The sequence below is a fragment of the Physella acuta genome, unplaced genomic scaffold, assembly GCF_028476545.2.
Source record: "Physella acuta isolate Inbredline_101_S28 unplaced genomic scaffold, ASM2847654v3 ptg000357l, whole genome shotgun sequence".
NCBI classification, from domain to species: domain Eukaryota; kingdom Metazoa; phylum Mollusca; class Gastropoda; family Physidae; genus Physella; species Physella acuta.
Window position 1 is genome coordinate 119,582 of NW_026731876.1, and position 17,359 is coordinate 136,940.

Sequence of the window (17,359 nt, forward strand, 5' to 3'; positions counted from 1 at the left end):
AGCACCAACCAACCTACCAACACCAATCAACCTACCAGCACCAGCCAACCTACCAACACCAACCAACCTACTAGCACAAATCAGCCTACCAACACGAACCAGCCAACCTACCAGCAACATACAACCTACCAACACCACTCAACCTACCAGCACCAACCAACCTACCAACACCAATCAACCTACCAGCACCAGCCAACCTACCAACACGCACCAGCCAACCTACCAGCAACATACAACCTACCAACACCACTCAACCTACCAGCACCAACCAACCTACCAACACCAACCAACCTACCAGCACCAACCAACCTACCAGCACCAACCTACCAACACCAATCAGCCTACCAGCATCATACAACCTACCAGCACCAATCAACCTACCAGCACCAGCCAACCTACCAACACCAACCAACCTACCAGCACAAATCAGCCTACCAACACGCACCAGCCAACCTACCAGCAACATACAACCTACCAGCATCATACAACCTACCAGCACCAATCAACCTACCAGCACCAACCAACCTACCAGCACCAACCAACCTACCAACACCAATCAACCTACCAGCACCAACCTACCAACACCAACCAACCTACCAGCACCAACCAACCTACAAACACCAATCAACCTACCAGCACCAACCAACCTACCAGCACCAACCTACCAACACCAACCAACCTACCAGCATCATACAACCTACCAGCACCAATCAACCTACCAGCACCAACCAACCTACCAACACCAATCAACCTACCAGCACCAGCCAACCTACCAACACCAACCAATCTACCAGCACAAATCAGCCTACCAACACGCACCAGCCAACCTACCAGCAACATACAACCTACCAACACCACTCAACCTACCAGCACCAACCAACCTACCAACACCAACCAACCTACCAGCACCAACCTACCAACACCAATCAGCCTACCAGCATCATACAACCTACCAGCACCAATCAACCTACCAACACCAATCAACCTACCAACACCAATCAACCTACCAGCACCAACCAACCTACCAGCACCAACCAACCTACCAGCACCAACCAACCTACCAGCACCAACCTACCAACACCAATCAACCTACAGCACCAACCAACCTACCAGCACCAACCAACCTACCAACACCAATCAACCTACCAGCACCAACCAACCTACCAGCACCAACCAACCTACCAACACCAATCTACCTACCAGCACCAGCCAACCTACCAACACGCACCAGCCAACCTACCAGCAACATACAACCTACCAACACCACTCAACCTACCAGCACCAACCAACCTACCAACACCAATCAACCTACCAGCACCAGCCAACCTACCAACACGCACCAGCCAACCTACCAGCAACATACAACCTACCAACACCACTCAACCTACCAGCACCAACCAACCTACCAACACCAACCAACCTACCAGCACCAACCAACCTACCAGCACCAACCTACCAACACCAATCAGCCTACCAGCATCATACAACCTACCAGCACCAATCAACCTACCAGCACCAGCCAACCTACCAACACCAACCAACCTACCAGCACAAATCAGCCTACCAACACGCACCAGCCAACCTACCAGCAACATACAACCTACCAGCATCATACAACCTACCAGCACCAATCAACCTACCAGCACCAACCAACCTACCAGCGCCAACCAACCTACCAACACCAATCAACCTACCAGCACCAACCTACCAACACCAACCAACCTACCAGCACCAACCAACCTACAAACACCAATCAACCTACCAGCACCAACCAACCTACCAGCACCAACCTACCAACACCAATCAGCCTACCAGCACCATACAACCTACCAGCACCAATCAACCTACCAGCACCAACCAACCTACCAACACCAATCAACCTACCAGCACCAGCCAACCTACCAACACCAACCAATCTACCAGCACAAATCAGCCTACCAACACGCACCAGCCAACCTACCAGCAACATACAACCTACCAACACCACTCAACCTACCAGCACCAACCAACCTACCAACACCAACCAACCTACCAGCACCAACCTACCAACACCAATCAGCCTACCAGCATGATACAACCTACCAGCACCAATCAACCTACCAACACCAATCAACCTACCAACACCAATCAACCTACCAGCACCAACCAACCTACCAGCACCAACCAACCTACCAGCACCAACCAACCTACCAGCACCAACCTACCAACACCAATCAACCTACAGCACCAACCAACCTACCAGCACCAACCAACCTACCAACACCAATCAACCTACCAGCACCAACCAACCTACCAGCACCAACCAACCTACCAACACCAATCTACCTACCAGCACCAGCCAACCTACCAACACGCACCAGCCAACCTACCAGCAACATACAACCTACCAACACCACTCAACCTACCAGCACCAACCAACCTACCAACACCAACCAACCTACCAGCACCAACCAACCTACCAGCACCAACCTACCAACACCAATCAGCCTACCAGCATCATACAACCTACCAGCACCAATCAACCTACCAGCACCAACCAACCTACCAACACCAATCAACCTACCAGCACCAGCCAACCTACCAACACCAACCAACCTACCAGCACAAATCAGCCTACCAACACGCACCAGCCAACCTACCAGCAACATACAACCTACCAACATCACTCAACCTACCAGCACCAACCAACCTACCAACACCAACCAACCTACCAGCACCAACCAACCTACCAGCACCAACCTACCAACACCAATCAGCCTACCAGCATCATACAACCTACCAGCACCAATCAACCTACCAGCACCAACCAACCTACCAACACCAATCAACCTACCAGCACCAGCCAACCTACCAACACCAACCAACCTACCAGCACAAATCAGCCTACCAACACGCACCAGCCTACCAGCACCAACCAACCTACCAGCACCAACCAACCTACCAGCACCAACCAACCTACCAGCAACATACAACCTACCAACACCACTCAACCTACCAGCACCAGCCAACCTACCAGCAACATACAACCTACCAGCATCATACAACCTACCAGCACCAATCAACCTACCAGCACCAACCAACCTATCAGCACCAACCAACCTACCAACACCAATCAACCTACCAGCACCAACCAACCTACAAACACCAATCAACCTACCAGCACCAACCAACCTACCAGCACCAACCTACCAACACCAATCAGCCTACCAGCACCATACAACCTACCAGCACCAATCAACCTACCAGCACCAACCTACCAACACCAATCAGCCTACCAGCATCATACAACCTACCAGCACCAATCAACCTACCAACACCAATCAACCTACCTACACCAATCAACCTACCAGCACCAACCAACCTACCAGCACCAACCAACCTACCAGCACCAACCTACCAACACCAATCAACCTACAGCACCAACCAACCTACCAGCACCAACCAACCTACCAACACCAATCAACCTACCAGCACCAACCAACCTACCAGCACCAACCAACCTACCAACACCAATCTACCTACCAGCACCAGCCAACCTACCAACACGCACCAGCCAACCTACCAACAACATACAACCTACCAACACCACTCAACCTACCAGCACCAACCAACCTACCAACACCAACCAACCTACCAGCACCAACCAACCTACCAGCACCAACCTACCAACACCAATCAGCCTACCAGCATCATACAACCTACCAGCACCAATCAACCTACCAGCACCAACCAACCTACCAACACCAATCAACCTACCAGCACCAGCCAACCTACCAACACCAACCAACCTACCAGCACAAATCAGCCTACCAACACGCACCAGCCAACCTACCAGCAACATACAACCTACCAACATCACTCAACCTACCAGCACCAACCAACCTACCAACACCAACCAACCTACCAGCACCAACCAACCTACCAGCACCAACCTACCAACACCAATCAGCCTACCAGCATCATACAACCTACCAGCACCAATCAACCTACCAGCACCAACCAACCTACCAACACCAATCAACCTACCAGCACCAGCCAACCTACCAACACCAACCAACCTACCAGCACAAATCAGCCTACCAACACGCACCAGCCTACCAGCACCAACCAACCTACCAGCACCAACCAACCTACCAGCACCAACCAACCTACCAGCAACATACAACCTACCAACACCACTCAACCTACCAGCACCATACAACCTACCAGCACCATACAACCTACCAACACCAACCTACCAACACCAATCAACCTACCAGCACCATTCAACCTACCATCACCATACAACCTACCAGCACCATACAACCTACCAGCACCATACAACCTACCAACACCAACCTACCAACACCAATCAACCTACCAGCACCAATCAACCTACCAGCACCAACCAACCTACCAGCACCATACAACCTACCAACACCAATCAACCTACCAGCACTAATCAACCTACCAGCACCATACAACCTACTAGCACTAATCAACCTACCAGCACCAATCAACCTTACAGCACCATACAACCTACAAGCACCATAAAACCTACCAGCACCAACCTACCAGCACCAACCAACCTACCAGCACCAATCAACCTACCAGCACCACTCAACCCACCAGCACCATACAACTTACCAACACCAACCTACCAACACCAATCAACCTACCAGCACCAATCAACCTACCAGCACCAACCAACCTACCAGCACCATACAACCTACCAACACCAACCTACCAACACCAATCAACCTACCAGCACCAATCAACCTACCAGCACCAACCAACCTACCAACACCAACCAACCTACCAGCACCAACCAACCTACCAGCACCAACCTACCAACACCAATCAGCCTACCAGCATCATACAACCTACCAGCACCAATCAACCTACCAGCACCAACCAACCTACCAACACCAATCAACCTACCAGCACCAGCCAACCTACCAACACCAACCAACCTACCAGCACTAATCAACCTACCAGCACCATACAACCTACTAGCACTAATCAACCTACCAGCACCAATCAACCTTACAGCACCATACAACCTACCAGCACCAACCAACCTACCAGCACCATACAACCTACCAACACCAATCAACCTACCAATTTCAATCAGCCTACCAACACGCACCAGCCAACCTACCAGCACCATTCAACCTACCAGCACCATCCAACCTACCAGCACCAATTCTCCCAGACAAAGCAGCGATTTCCTCCAGCACAATTCCACTAACCCCCCTCCCCCCCCCCTCCCCCCACACACACAACCACCCCTGAAAAAGCCAGAACAATTTACCAGCACAATCCTCCCAGTGTCTTCCTTAGCTTGGTAATAATCTGAGAAGGGGATCAAACAGAATCCGCCCTTCCTCTCCACGATCCGCTGACAGTCGCCGTTTAGCTTTGGTTCAATATGGCCGGCCATTGTCCCTAGGCTTTCTGTTTATTTCCTGCGGCCTTCAAGTCTGCTTCACTCACTGTTGGTGGCCTGATGGACAACGAGAAACTTGGACGTACAGTCAGTATGTTTTTGTATCCATAAACGCTGGGGGAAGCCACAGCGGAAATGCAAGCAAAATCTGTGACGCACCACACACATTTTTGTTTAAATGACGTCATGTAAAGATGAGTACAGAACTGAAAAAAATGTTGGGTGTATTATTAAACAAATTCTGACATGTCACCTCGTACATCAAGGGACCCCAAATAACCTGACAAAAGGGTCGTCCATTATTGACTTAATCCTCTTATTGACTTAATGGAGGGTAGGGCCCAAAACACAACCTTCCATTTTGTCCGGTCCCCGGCTGTTGATTATACTGTCTCCTGAGACATCCCTGCCTTCAGGTCTCCTGTGGGGGTTCCACTCAAGCGCCCGGCGTGTCACGTTAGAGTGAGCCTTATCACAGTGTGTCCCACCCAGCGCCACTTCCACATGTGTACTGTCGTGGGCTCCTGCCATGTCCATTTCCACATGTTTGTTAGTGTTGGGCACTTTCTCCTGTCTGTCGCCTCAATCTCAGAATCTGTTCACTATTGCCGTCTGATATTAACCCCCCCCCCCCGCTTCCGAGCCTTATCGTCCAACAGCATCACAAAAAGTCACGCACGGTAAATGACGTCATCTGTCATCCTCCCATCCCCCCGTATGGATTTCTGTGGCGTGGCATCACCATGTAGTCGTTGAGAGTAGAGTAAATCGGCTGAAACGACAGCTATCTGCCCTGTAGCGTCCAACACATTTCTAAGACTTTGAAAACATTTGTCAACACCAGAACACCGGGTAGGGGGGGGGGGTTTACTCCTGTATGTGAGATGGGGTGGTGTACTCCTGGATGCGAGATGGGTGGGGGGGGGTTCAATCCAGTGTTACGAGGGGTGGGTGTAAGAAAGAGTGACATCACAGTTTTTCATTTTTAAGAAGTGTTTTGCAAAACTGAATTTGACTTTTTTAGCAGTTGTGTTGCTTTAAAACAAACAACTGATTTGGTTTGAGTGGTCACTACTGGCTAGTTATCCCCCACACAATGATGACCCCCACCACGAAAGGTGGGTCTAAATTAAATTACACAATTTGACCAGACGGACAATGTATCAGAAGACATCTTGACCTGTTGAAATCGTAAAATAATAACGCATACACGTACCTATATATTTGTCACCCACAAATGGCATGAAGTTGTGCACACATTGTTTTAATCCACCTATTAATTCTAATGGAAAAAGCAACATTTCAGAGTCCAATGGTGTCACTTCCGCCCGGTCATTGATTGACTAACCAGTTATTGAAAATATTCAACTAAACTTTTTTTCCTCTGTAAATTTTGCAGTTGGTGTCACCCCCCCCCCCCCCCTTACCGGGTGATAGTTTTAAAGTGTGCACAGTAAATACTAACGACGTTCGGTTGTTAATACGGCTGTATGTAGCATTGTTTTCTCTATAGTTAGCAGGTTTGCGTCAAACTCCCCCCCCCCCCCATTGTTGGCAGCGTTAATTTGTACCTAAAAGACTTTTTTTTAAAAACTATAATTAATCATTAACTAAACAGACAAAAATCATTTTTCTTCTATATATTTTGCAATTTTTTGCCTTGGTGTCACCCACCCAGTGCGGTCCCTGCCCCCCCCCCCCCCTCCCCACCCCGGAATTCTGTGTTGCTTTAAACAACGATAACATCGGCTACAACTTTTTTTTATCAAAGCTGTTGAAACGTGATTTTTGTTTTGTATTATTCAGGATGTTGTTATTGTGGTAAGATCACGTGATACACATTATACAACAAACGTGAGCATGAGCTCACCCAACACAGGAGGTAATGGCTCAACTTAAGATTTGTTAACTGAGAATAAACTCGTCTGTTGTATGTGATGACTTTTAATTGATTTTTTCTATGTGATGTTTCCACGTGTCGTCCTGGCGGCTACTCGGCGTATTTGACCTGGTTGAACAACACTGGCGTACTCGTTTCTTCCGGGCGGGCGTCGGTGGGGCGTCGAGAGAGCGAGGCGCTGGGTTGGATGGGCTGGGCGGGCAGGTTGGTCATAAGGGGCAGCTCAAGTCTGCGCGTGATGAAGTCTTCCTCCTTCTGCTTGTGCCTCCGTCTGAGTCGCTCAAACAGCTCACGCTCCTCCTTCAGCCGGCCTTCCCGCTCAAACTGCTGTAGGGCTTTGTAGACCTTCTGGTGGCTGTTGACGCTGTTCATCTGGGCTTCTGTTGACAGATTCGACACTTGTTTATATTCATTCGGTATTTGTATGAAGCTACACACAAGTAGGCCTATTTACAGACATAACATGGCGGCTAGAATTAACGTACCATTGGACAGCTAGAGCACGTGACATACGGTGTCTATGCTGCCGACACAGTTAATGTAAAGTATGTTGAATAGTCTGGGTACGTTTGAAGAAACTGTCCATAATTCTGATCACATTATATAACACCACATCACACCACATCATATCACATCACACCACACCATTTTTAGCCGATTAAAAAAACCCACCGCTTATGTAAAGTTACCTTCCTTGACCCCCTCCTTTAAAACTACTTTACCTTCCTTGACCCCCTCCTTTAAAACTACCTTACCTTCCTTGACCCCCTCCTTTAAAACTACCTTACCTTCCTTGACCCCCTCCTTTAAAACTACCTTACCTTCCTTGACCCCCCCCTTCCTTAAAACTACCTTACCTTCCTTGACCCCCTCCTTTAAAACTACCTTACCTTCCTTGACCCCCTCCTTTAAAACTACCTTACCTTCCTTGACCCCTCCTTTAAAACTACCTTACCTTCCTTGACCCCTCCTTTAAAACTACCTTACCTTCCTTGACCCCCTCCCTTAAAACTACCTTACCTTCCTTGACCCCCTCCTTTAAAACTACCTTACCTTCCTTGACCCCCTCCTTTAAAACTACCTTACCTTCCTTGACCCCTCCTTTAAAACTACCTTACCTTCCTTGACCCCCTCCTTTAAAACTACCTTACCTTCCTTGACCCCCCCTTCCTTAAAACTACCTTACCTTCCTTGACCCCCTCCTTTAAAACTACCTTACCTCCCTTGACCCCTCCTTTAAAACTACCTTACCTTCCTTGACCCCCTCCTATAAACTACCTTACCTTCCTTGACCCCCTCCTTTAAAACTACCTTACCTTCCTTGACCCCCTCCTTTAAAACTACCTTACCTTCCTTGACCCCTCCTTTAAAACTACCACAGCTGTTTGACTACAAATAAAAAAGTCAGACAACTCACTGAACCAGTCTTGTTGATGGATCCTACAGTCACGTGGTATCTTGACGCCGGGCATGTATGGATGCGCGTCGTGAAAGCGCCAGTGCGCGTCAGTTGGGCACTTTCCGGAAGTGGAAGTTGGCACTTCCGGTTTACTGCACTGAGCTCGATTTTTTAGTAATCTTTCTTCCTTTTGGGATGGAGCTAGAAATAAATATTACATCACTCATTTTTTACTTTCTCGTATATACGAAGTATAGAGAAAGTATTGTAATCGTGCACAAAAATCACTTGAAATTTTAACAATTTTTACCGTATTACACCTCAGTCCTTCATCACATCCGAAGTATAGAGGACTTATTTTAATCGGGCAAAAATTATCAATCCAGATTTATCAAAATTAAGAGGTTTTATGCGTAATCCAGTCTGAAAAACTGGGCTTTGCAATTCTGTCCGTATGTCTGTGTGTCTGTGTGTGTGTCCGTGTGTAAACACGATTACTTGAGTACCGTTATAGCTAGGTTGATGAAATTTCATATATAAGTATTTTATCAAAATCGTAGATCCGTATCAACTTTTGAGCGATTTCCGATAACCGGAAGTGGTACTTTTCCTACTTTGAATTTTTCAAAAGCCTATAACTTGAGTACTATTTCAGATAGATAAATGAAATTTCACATGTAAGTAAAAAATCTAATTCTCTACCTTCTGTTAAATTTTGAGTAATTTCCGTTGACCGGAAGTAGTAATTTACGCTACTTCCGATTTCTCAAAAAACTAATGTAAATTTTTAAAGTACTAATAATATTGCGCGCTATTGTGCACTTTTTTATTTGGCGTTCACTAGTTCACTTGGCGTGCAATTATTTTGTCTACGAGATTTTATTCTATTTTTAAAACTTTAAGTATTTAAAATGGATTAAAAATCATGTCAATAGCCCGAGTTCCCATCCCTGTTGTTTTATATAAGAATATTCGAGAAAGTTTAGGGGAGATCACTCCCGGTTTATTAACGTATTCGGTTTAAGATCCGGCCTGTCTTTTACTGGTTTTTACAAACAAGGAAAGAAAAAAAAAATTGCCTACAATACACGGAAATAAAACACTTGCATACAAGACACAGACTAAAAAAAAACTTGCATACAAGACAAGGAAACAAAAAACTTGCCTACAAGTCAAGGAAACAAAAAACTTGCCTACAAGACATGAAATTTAAAAATTGCCTACAAGAAAAAACAAACTTGCCTACAATATTGTCTTTGCACTCTGGATCACAGCAACAGTCGTCTGCTGAAAGTTGTTTCTGTACGTTATCTGGATGGTCACATATATCACACACTACACGGCAATTTCTGGTGAGTAAAACGATCTTGCCGTCACTATTGCACCCATTTCCACCAACTGACTACACGTGTGTAAGCCCTGACGGGGTGGGGGGGGGGGGGGGATGACAACCTTGTTTTTTTTAGATAAATTACTATGATTATATAGGGAAATACGACTGGTCAGTTTTGACCTCTTTCCCGATTTTCCCCGCATATGGCGAGTTTTTCCTGACACCCCTTGGCGTTTTTCTACGACTTCACAAAATATCAAAGGGGGTCGTTCGGCAAATATTTTTTTTCGATATATAGCTCAAATAATGAGAATTTCACTCGTGGTTACTTTTTAGCCCTCGCCGTGCAAGTTAAGGCTGACCAATAGTTTTTCCATATGGCCCATTTATTTAATCAGGTCTATGGAAAAAATGAGCCAGATGTACAAAGCGAAAGTTCCTAAACATTATTTTGAAAATAGTCAGCGTTTTTCACCAAATTAACAATGTTTATATTGTGAATTCGGACCGGTCACTTCTAAAGGCCTTCCGAAATTTTCCCTAAGTTAACGCCTATTTTTTTTAGTGACCCCTGCGGTCAATTCTACGACCTCAGGAATTATGATTGGTTTTGTACGTCCAGATATTTGTATTTTTTTTTTCAAAAACAGTACTATGTTTATATAAGGAAATATAGCTCATATAAGGAGAATTTCACTCGCGGTCCCTTTTTAGCCCTCGACGTGCGACCGATAGCATATCCAAAAGGTCGATTCATTTACCCACGTCCATGGAATATGGAAAAAAATGAGCCAGATGTACAGAGCCAGAGTACCCTGTTCTGCAAACAGTCATCGTTTTTCACGAAAATAACAATGTTTATATAGGGAAAATTCGGACCGGTCACTTCAAAAGCCCTTCCGGAGTTTTCTGGAATATATCCTATTTTTTTTTTTTTTTTTTTTTTTGCTATCCCCGAGGGTTGGTCTACGACCTCAGGAGTTATGAAGAGGTTCCTACGAGGGAATTTTTTTCGATCATCATCATCATCATCACTCCTTTGTGGCCCCTGGGGAGCAAAGGGCTGCAACCACACATATTATTTCGATATATAGCTCATATAAGGCGCCAGTCAGTCGAGGTCAGTTTTGACCCTCTCTTAGTGGTATTTTGTGGCCAACTGGCACCGGACCCGTGTTCTATTGCCCCAAGGTAGGAACCTGCCAAATTTGAAGCGCCTGCGCGCCTGGAAGAACCCATCCGGCATCCGACCACTTTGCTTTATATAAATAGATATTTATGTGTATGTATGTATATATTTACATACCTGAATGATGTTGTATCACGGTATACCTGGGTCCCTGCGCTGCCTAAAGACTCGTGGCCTGAGAACGTACACCGTCTGATGGGATACCAGCCCTTGTAGAACTTGTCAGGCTTAAGGCAGCTTTCAATCTGAAAATTGACAGTTAATGACAGCTTTTATTCGGGAAAAAGACAGTTAATGACAGCTTTCATTCCGAAAAAATTGACAGTTAATGACAGCTTTTATTCCGAAAAAAAAATGGATTCAATTGACACATTCATAAAAAATTATGTCAGCTTTCAAGGACTTAACGCATCGTACCTGTACTTTAGTTTATTGAAAACATATAAGGGAATGAACTCCGTCCTGCATATTGAGTAGGAAAACACACAAGGGAACGAATTCTGTCCTGATTATTGAGCAAATCTCACCAATCAAACCAAAGTTGCAAACAAACCACTAACCATGAAGCTGCCTAAGTTCAAACCAACCGGTCTATTCGTGTTAGGTTAGCGTTCGCCCCGGTTTAGGGTAAACCCTTGGGCAAATGAAGCAACCCATCTAGATGTTATAGGAGAGAAATCTCCGAAATCCAACAGTAGTGGAGGCCCTTAGGCGCTACGATCACCAACTCTGGTTTTCTCTCGACAGCTCCTGCGACCAGAGTTTCTTCCAGGCATCCCCCCCCCCCCCGAAAAATTTTTACCGCCCCCCCGAACGAAATGAAATTTATATAATTTATATAGAAAATATATACTTTTAACCGTGTCCGCCCCCCGAAGAAAGTTTACCGCCCCCCCCCCCCCCCCGAAGATTTCAAGTGCCCCCCCGGAGAAAAAAGTCAGGAAGAAACACTGCCTGCGACACTGCTGATTCCAAGCTGTACAGGTAACCAGTGTTTCTTTCAGACTTTTTCCTCCAGGGGGGGGGGGGGGCACTTGAAATTTTCGGGAGGGGGGGGGGGGGGAGGGGGCTGTAGACTTTCTTCGGGGGGGGGGGCGGACACTGTTAAAAGTATTTATATTCTATATAAATTATATAAATTTCATTTCGTTCGGGGGTGGGGGGGCGATAGAAAACTCTGCAGGTAACGTTCTGTCCTTTGGGTCCATCAGCTGTGTGGAGAGAGGGGGTCTGGTACATGGGTAACATCTGGCTCTTCTCATCTTACCGCCAAGACTTTGTGCTTGAATTTCCAATGCGCAACCATCCAATGGTCTATTAGACTATGGAGCCATATACATTAGGCGACACCATGTGTGTGTGTAGGGGGGGGGGGTCACACAAAATTGCCTATAGTATTACACATTTTTATTATTTTATATTATAATCGATGGCGGGGGGGGGGGGGGGGGGTGAGACTCGGTGTTACCACACCAGTTGTCGCCTAATGACGTCAGTACACTGGTTTGATCCTAAATTAGAGTGTGTATGGCCTCATACAGTTGCCGACTCCATCCCTATCTAGATGTGCCCGCCATATTGTCTTACCCATCGCCCCTTGCACGCCACCTGTGTGTCGCCTGCTTCTACCGTCTTCACCGAATTTCGTTTCTTAAAGAACTCTTTGTTGCTCAGATTTTGATCCATCTTATACCTAAATATTCGCCTTACTGTCAATATTCTCCTCAGTGATGTAAAATTCAATGTTTTAGCTTCATTTATTTTAATAATTTATGCTGGTATGTATATTTTGTCTAGACAGGATGTAATTCACGTATTATTTAGATCTGTGCCTGAGTAGCTCTGTGAACGTGCTGAATCTTGTGCGCACTAGTGCTGATGTTATTTTTAGAAGTGCGCCGAAAGACAATCCGTTCTTATGAAACAATCCCGTCACATTTTACCCTCAGTGTATTACTCGCTTCCCCCCCCCCCCTCCCATGTGATCTTCCCCTTAAGAAAATGACCACCCCGTTAATTATGGTAATTGCTTTAAAAAGTTTTGGAAAGTAGGTAATTGTTACCCCATTTACTACAACAACCCCTCCCCATAATTTACAGTACACTATATTGTTTCTTGAATGGTGTGTATTGGCACAAGGCAAATACCATTCTAATGATGTGTGGTGATACAAGGTAAATACCATTCTAATGATGTGTGGTGACACAAGGCAAATACCATTCTAATTCTAATGATGTGTGGTGACACATGGTAAATACCATTCTAATGATGTGTGGTGACACAAGGTAAATACCATTCTAATGATGTGTGGTGACACAAGGCAAATACCATTCTAATGATGTGTGGTGACACAAGGCAAATACCATTCTAATTCTAATGATGTGTGGTGACACATGGTAAATACCATTCTAATTCTAATGATGTGTGGTGACACAAGGTAAATACCATTCTAATGATGTGTGGTGACACATGGTAAATACCATTCTAATGATGTGTGATGGCACAAGGCAAATACCATTCTAATTCTAATGATGTGTGGTGACACATGGTAAATACCATTCTAATGATGTATGGTGACACAAGGTAAATACCATTCTAATGATGTGTGGTGACACAAGGCAAATACCATTCTAATGATGTGTGGTGACACAAGGCAAATACCATTCTAATTCTAATGATGTGTGGTGACACAAGGTAAATACCATTCTAATGATGTGTGGTGACACAAGGTAAATACCATTCTAATGATGTGTGGTGACACAAGGCAAATACCATTCTAATGATGTGTGGTGACACAAGGCAAATACCATTCTAATTATGTGTGGTGACACAAGGTAAATACCATTCTAATGATGTGTGGTGACACAAGGCAAATACCATTCTAATGATGTGTGGTGACACAAGGCAAATACCATTCTAATGATGTGTGGTGACACAAGGCAAATACCATTCTAATGATGTGTGGTGACACAAGGCAAATACCATTCTAATGATGTGTGGTGACACATGGTAAATACCATTCTAATGATGTGTGGTGACACATGGTAAATACCATTCTAATGATGTGTGGTGACACAAGGTAAATACCATTCTAATGATGTGTGGTGACACATGGTAAATACCATTCTAATGATGTGTGGTGACACATGGTAAATACCATTCTAATGATGTGTGGTGACACAAGGCAAATACCATTCTAATGATGTGTGGTGACACAAGGTATATACCATTCTAATGATGTGTGGTGACACAAGGTAAATACCATTCTAATGATGTGTGGTGACACAAGGTAAATACCATTCTAATGATGTGTGGTGATACAAGGTAAATACCATTCTAATGATGTGTGGTGACACAAGGTAAATACCATTCTAATGATGTGTGGTGACACAAGGCAAATACCATTCTAATGATGTGTGGTGACACAAGGCAAATACCATTCTAATTCTAATGATGTGTGGTGACACATGGTAAATACCATTCTAATGATGTGTGGTGACACAAGGCAAATACCATTCTAATTCTAATGATGTGTGGTGACACATGGTAAATACCATTCTAATGATGTGTGGTGACACAAGGCAAATACCATTCTAATTCTAATGATGTGTGGTGACACATGGTAAATACCATTCTAATGATGTGTGGTGACACAAGGCAAATACCATTCTAATTCTAATGATGTGTGGTGACACATGGTAAATACCATTCTAATGATGTGTGGTGACACAAGGCAAATACCATTCTAATTCTAATGATGTGTGGTGACACATGGTAAATACCATTCTAATGATGTGTGGTGACACAAGGCAAATACCATTCTAATTCTAATGATGTGTGGTGACACATGGTAAATACCATTCTAATGATGTGTGGTGACACAAGGCAAATACCATTCTAATGATGTGTGGTGACACAAGGTAAATACCATTCTAATGATGTGTGGTGACACAAGGCAAATACCATTCTAATGATGTGTGGTGACACAAGGCAAATACCATTCTAATAATGTGTGGTGACACAAGACAAATACCATTCTAATGATGTGTGGTGACACAAGGCAAATACCATTCTAATTCTAATGATGTGTGGTGACACATGGTAAATACCATTCTAATGATGTGTGGTGACACAAGGCAAATACCATTTTAATTCTAATGATGTGTGGTGACACATGGTAAATACCATTCTAATGATGTGTGGTGACACAAGGCAAATACCATTCTAATTATGTGTGGTGACACAAGGTAAATACCATTCTAATGATGTGTGGTGACACAAGGCAAATACCATTCTAATGATGTGTGGTGACACAAGGTAAATACCATTCTAATGATGTGGTGACACAAGGCAAATACCATTCTAATTCTAATGATGTGTGGTGACACATGGTAAATACCATTCTAATGATGTGTGGTGACACAAGGCAAATACCATTCTAATTCTAATGATGTGTGGTGACACATGGTAAATACCATTCTAATGATGTGTGGTGACACAAGGCAAATACCATTCTAATTCTAATGATGTGTGGTGACATATGGTAAATACCATTCTAATGATGTGTGGTGACACAAGGTAAATACCATTCTAATGATGTGTGGTGACACAAGGCAAATACCATTCTAATGATGTGTGGTGACACAAGGCAAATACCATTCTAATGATGTGTGGTGACACAAGGTAAATACCATTCTAATGATGTGTGGTGACACAAGGCAAATACCATTCTAATGATGTGTGGTGACACAAGGTAAATACCATTCTAATGATGTGTGGTGACACAAGGCAAATACCATTTTAATTCTAACGATGTGTGGTGACACAAGGCAAATACCATTTTAATTCTAACGATGTGTGGTGACACATGGTAAATACCATTCTAATGATGTGTGGTGACACAAGGTAAATACCATTCTAATGATGTGTGGTGACACAAGGCAAATACCATTCTAATGATGTGTGGTGACACAAGGCAAATACCATTCTAATGATGTGTGGTGACACAAGGTAAATACCATTCTAATGATTTGTGGTGACACAAGGTAAATACCATTCTAATGATGTGTGGTGACACATGGCAAATACCATTCTAATTCTAATGATGTGTGGTGACACAAGGCAAATACCATTCTAATGATGTGTGGTGATACAAGGTAAATACCATTCTAATGATGTGTGGTGACACAAGGCAAATACCATTCTAATTCTAATGATGTGTGGTGACACATGGTAAATACCATTCTAATGATGTGTGGTGACACAAGGCAAATACCATTTTAATTCTAATGATGTGTGGTGACACATGGTAAATACCATTCTAATGATGTGTGGTGACACAAGGCAAATACCATTCTAATTCTAATGATGTGTGGTGACACATGGTAAATACCATTCTAATGATGTGTGGTGACACAAGGTAAATACCATTCTAATGATGTGTGGTGACACAAGGCAAATACCATACTTATGATGTGTGGTGACACAAGGCAAATACCATACTAATGATGTGTGGTGACACAAGGCAAATACCATTCTAATGATGTGTGGTGACACAAGGCAAATACCATTCTAATGATGTGTGGTGACACAAGGTAAATACCATTCTAATGTTGTGTGGTGACACAAGGTAAATACCATTCTAATGATGTGTGGTGACACAAGGCAAATACCATTCTAATTCTAATGATGTGTGGTGACACATGGTAAATACCATTCTAATGATGTGTGGTGACACAAGGTAAATACCATTCTAATGATGTGTGGTGACACAAGGCAAATACCATTCTAATGATGTGTGGTGACACAAGGTAAATACCATTCTAATGATGTGTGGTGATACAAGGTAAATACCATTCTAATGATGTGTGGTGACACAAGGTAAATACCATTCTAATGATGTGTGGTGACACAAGGTAAATACCATTCTAATGATGTGTGGTGATACAAGGTAAATACCATTCTAATGATGTGTGGTGATACAAGGTAAATACCATTCTAATGATGTGTGGTGATACAAGGTAAATACCATTTTAATTCTAATGATGTGTATTGGCACATGGTAAATACCATTCTAATGTTGGTTGACTGGACGTGTGAAATATGAGAC

The 17,359-nt window shown here is 44.1% G+C and overlaps 1 protein-coding gene across 1 annotated transcript; it reads right to left on the bottom strand.

Moving 5' to 3' along the window:
* Positions 1 to 7,365: 7,365 nt before the first annotated feature.
* Positions 7,366 to 13,098, bottom strand: LOC131941305 (uncharacterized). The gene is made up of 5 exons (XM_059300499.1): positions 12,837 to 13,098; positions 11,367 to 11,494; positions 9,970 to 10,076; positions 8,746 to 8,928; positions 7,366 to 7,708 (listed from the first exon to the last, which is right to left on the bottom strand). The coding sequence occupies exons 1-5, from the start codon at positions 12,933 to 12,935 to the stop codon at positions 7,419 to 7,421; spliced, it is 807 nt and encodes a 268-aa protein (XP_059156482.1). The 5' UTR covers positions 12,936 to 13,098; the 3' UTR covers positions 7,366 to 7,418.
* Between the last annotated feature and the right edge of the window lie 4,261 nt (positions 13,099 to 17,359).

Bases quoted from the DNA above. Each gene is read 5' to 3' on its own strand.
- LOC131941305 (XM_059300499.1), bottom strand. From the start codon at position 12,935: ATGGATCAAAATCTGAGCAACAAAGAGTTCTTTAAGAAACGAAATTCG. The intron at 11,495-12,836 runs GTAAGACAATAT...GTCAATTTTCAG, and splicing joins TGGCGTGCAAGGGGCGATGG to ATTGAAAGCTGCCTTAAGCC. The intron at 7,709-8,745 runs GTGAGTTGTCTG...ATCTGTCAACAG, and splicing joins CCATCAACAAGACTGGTTCA to AAGCCCAGATGAACAGCGTC.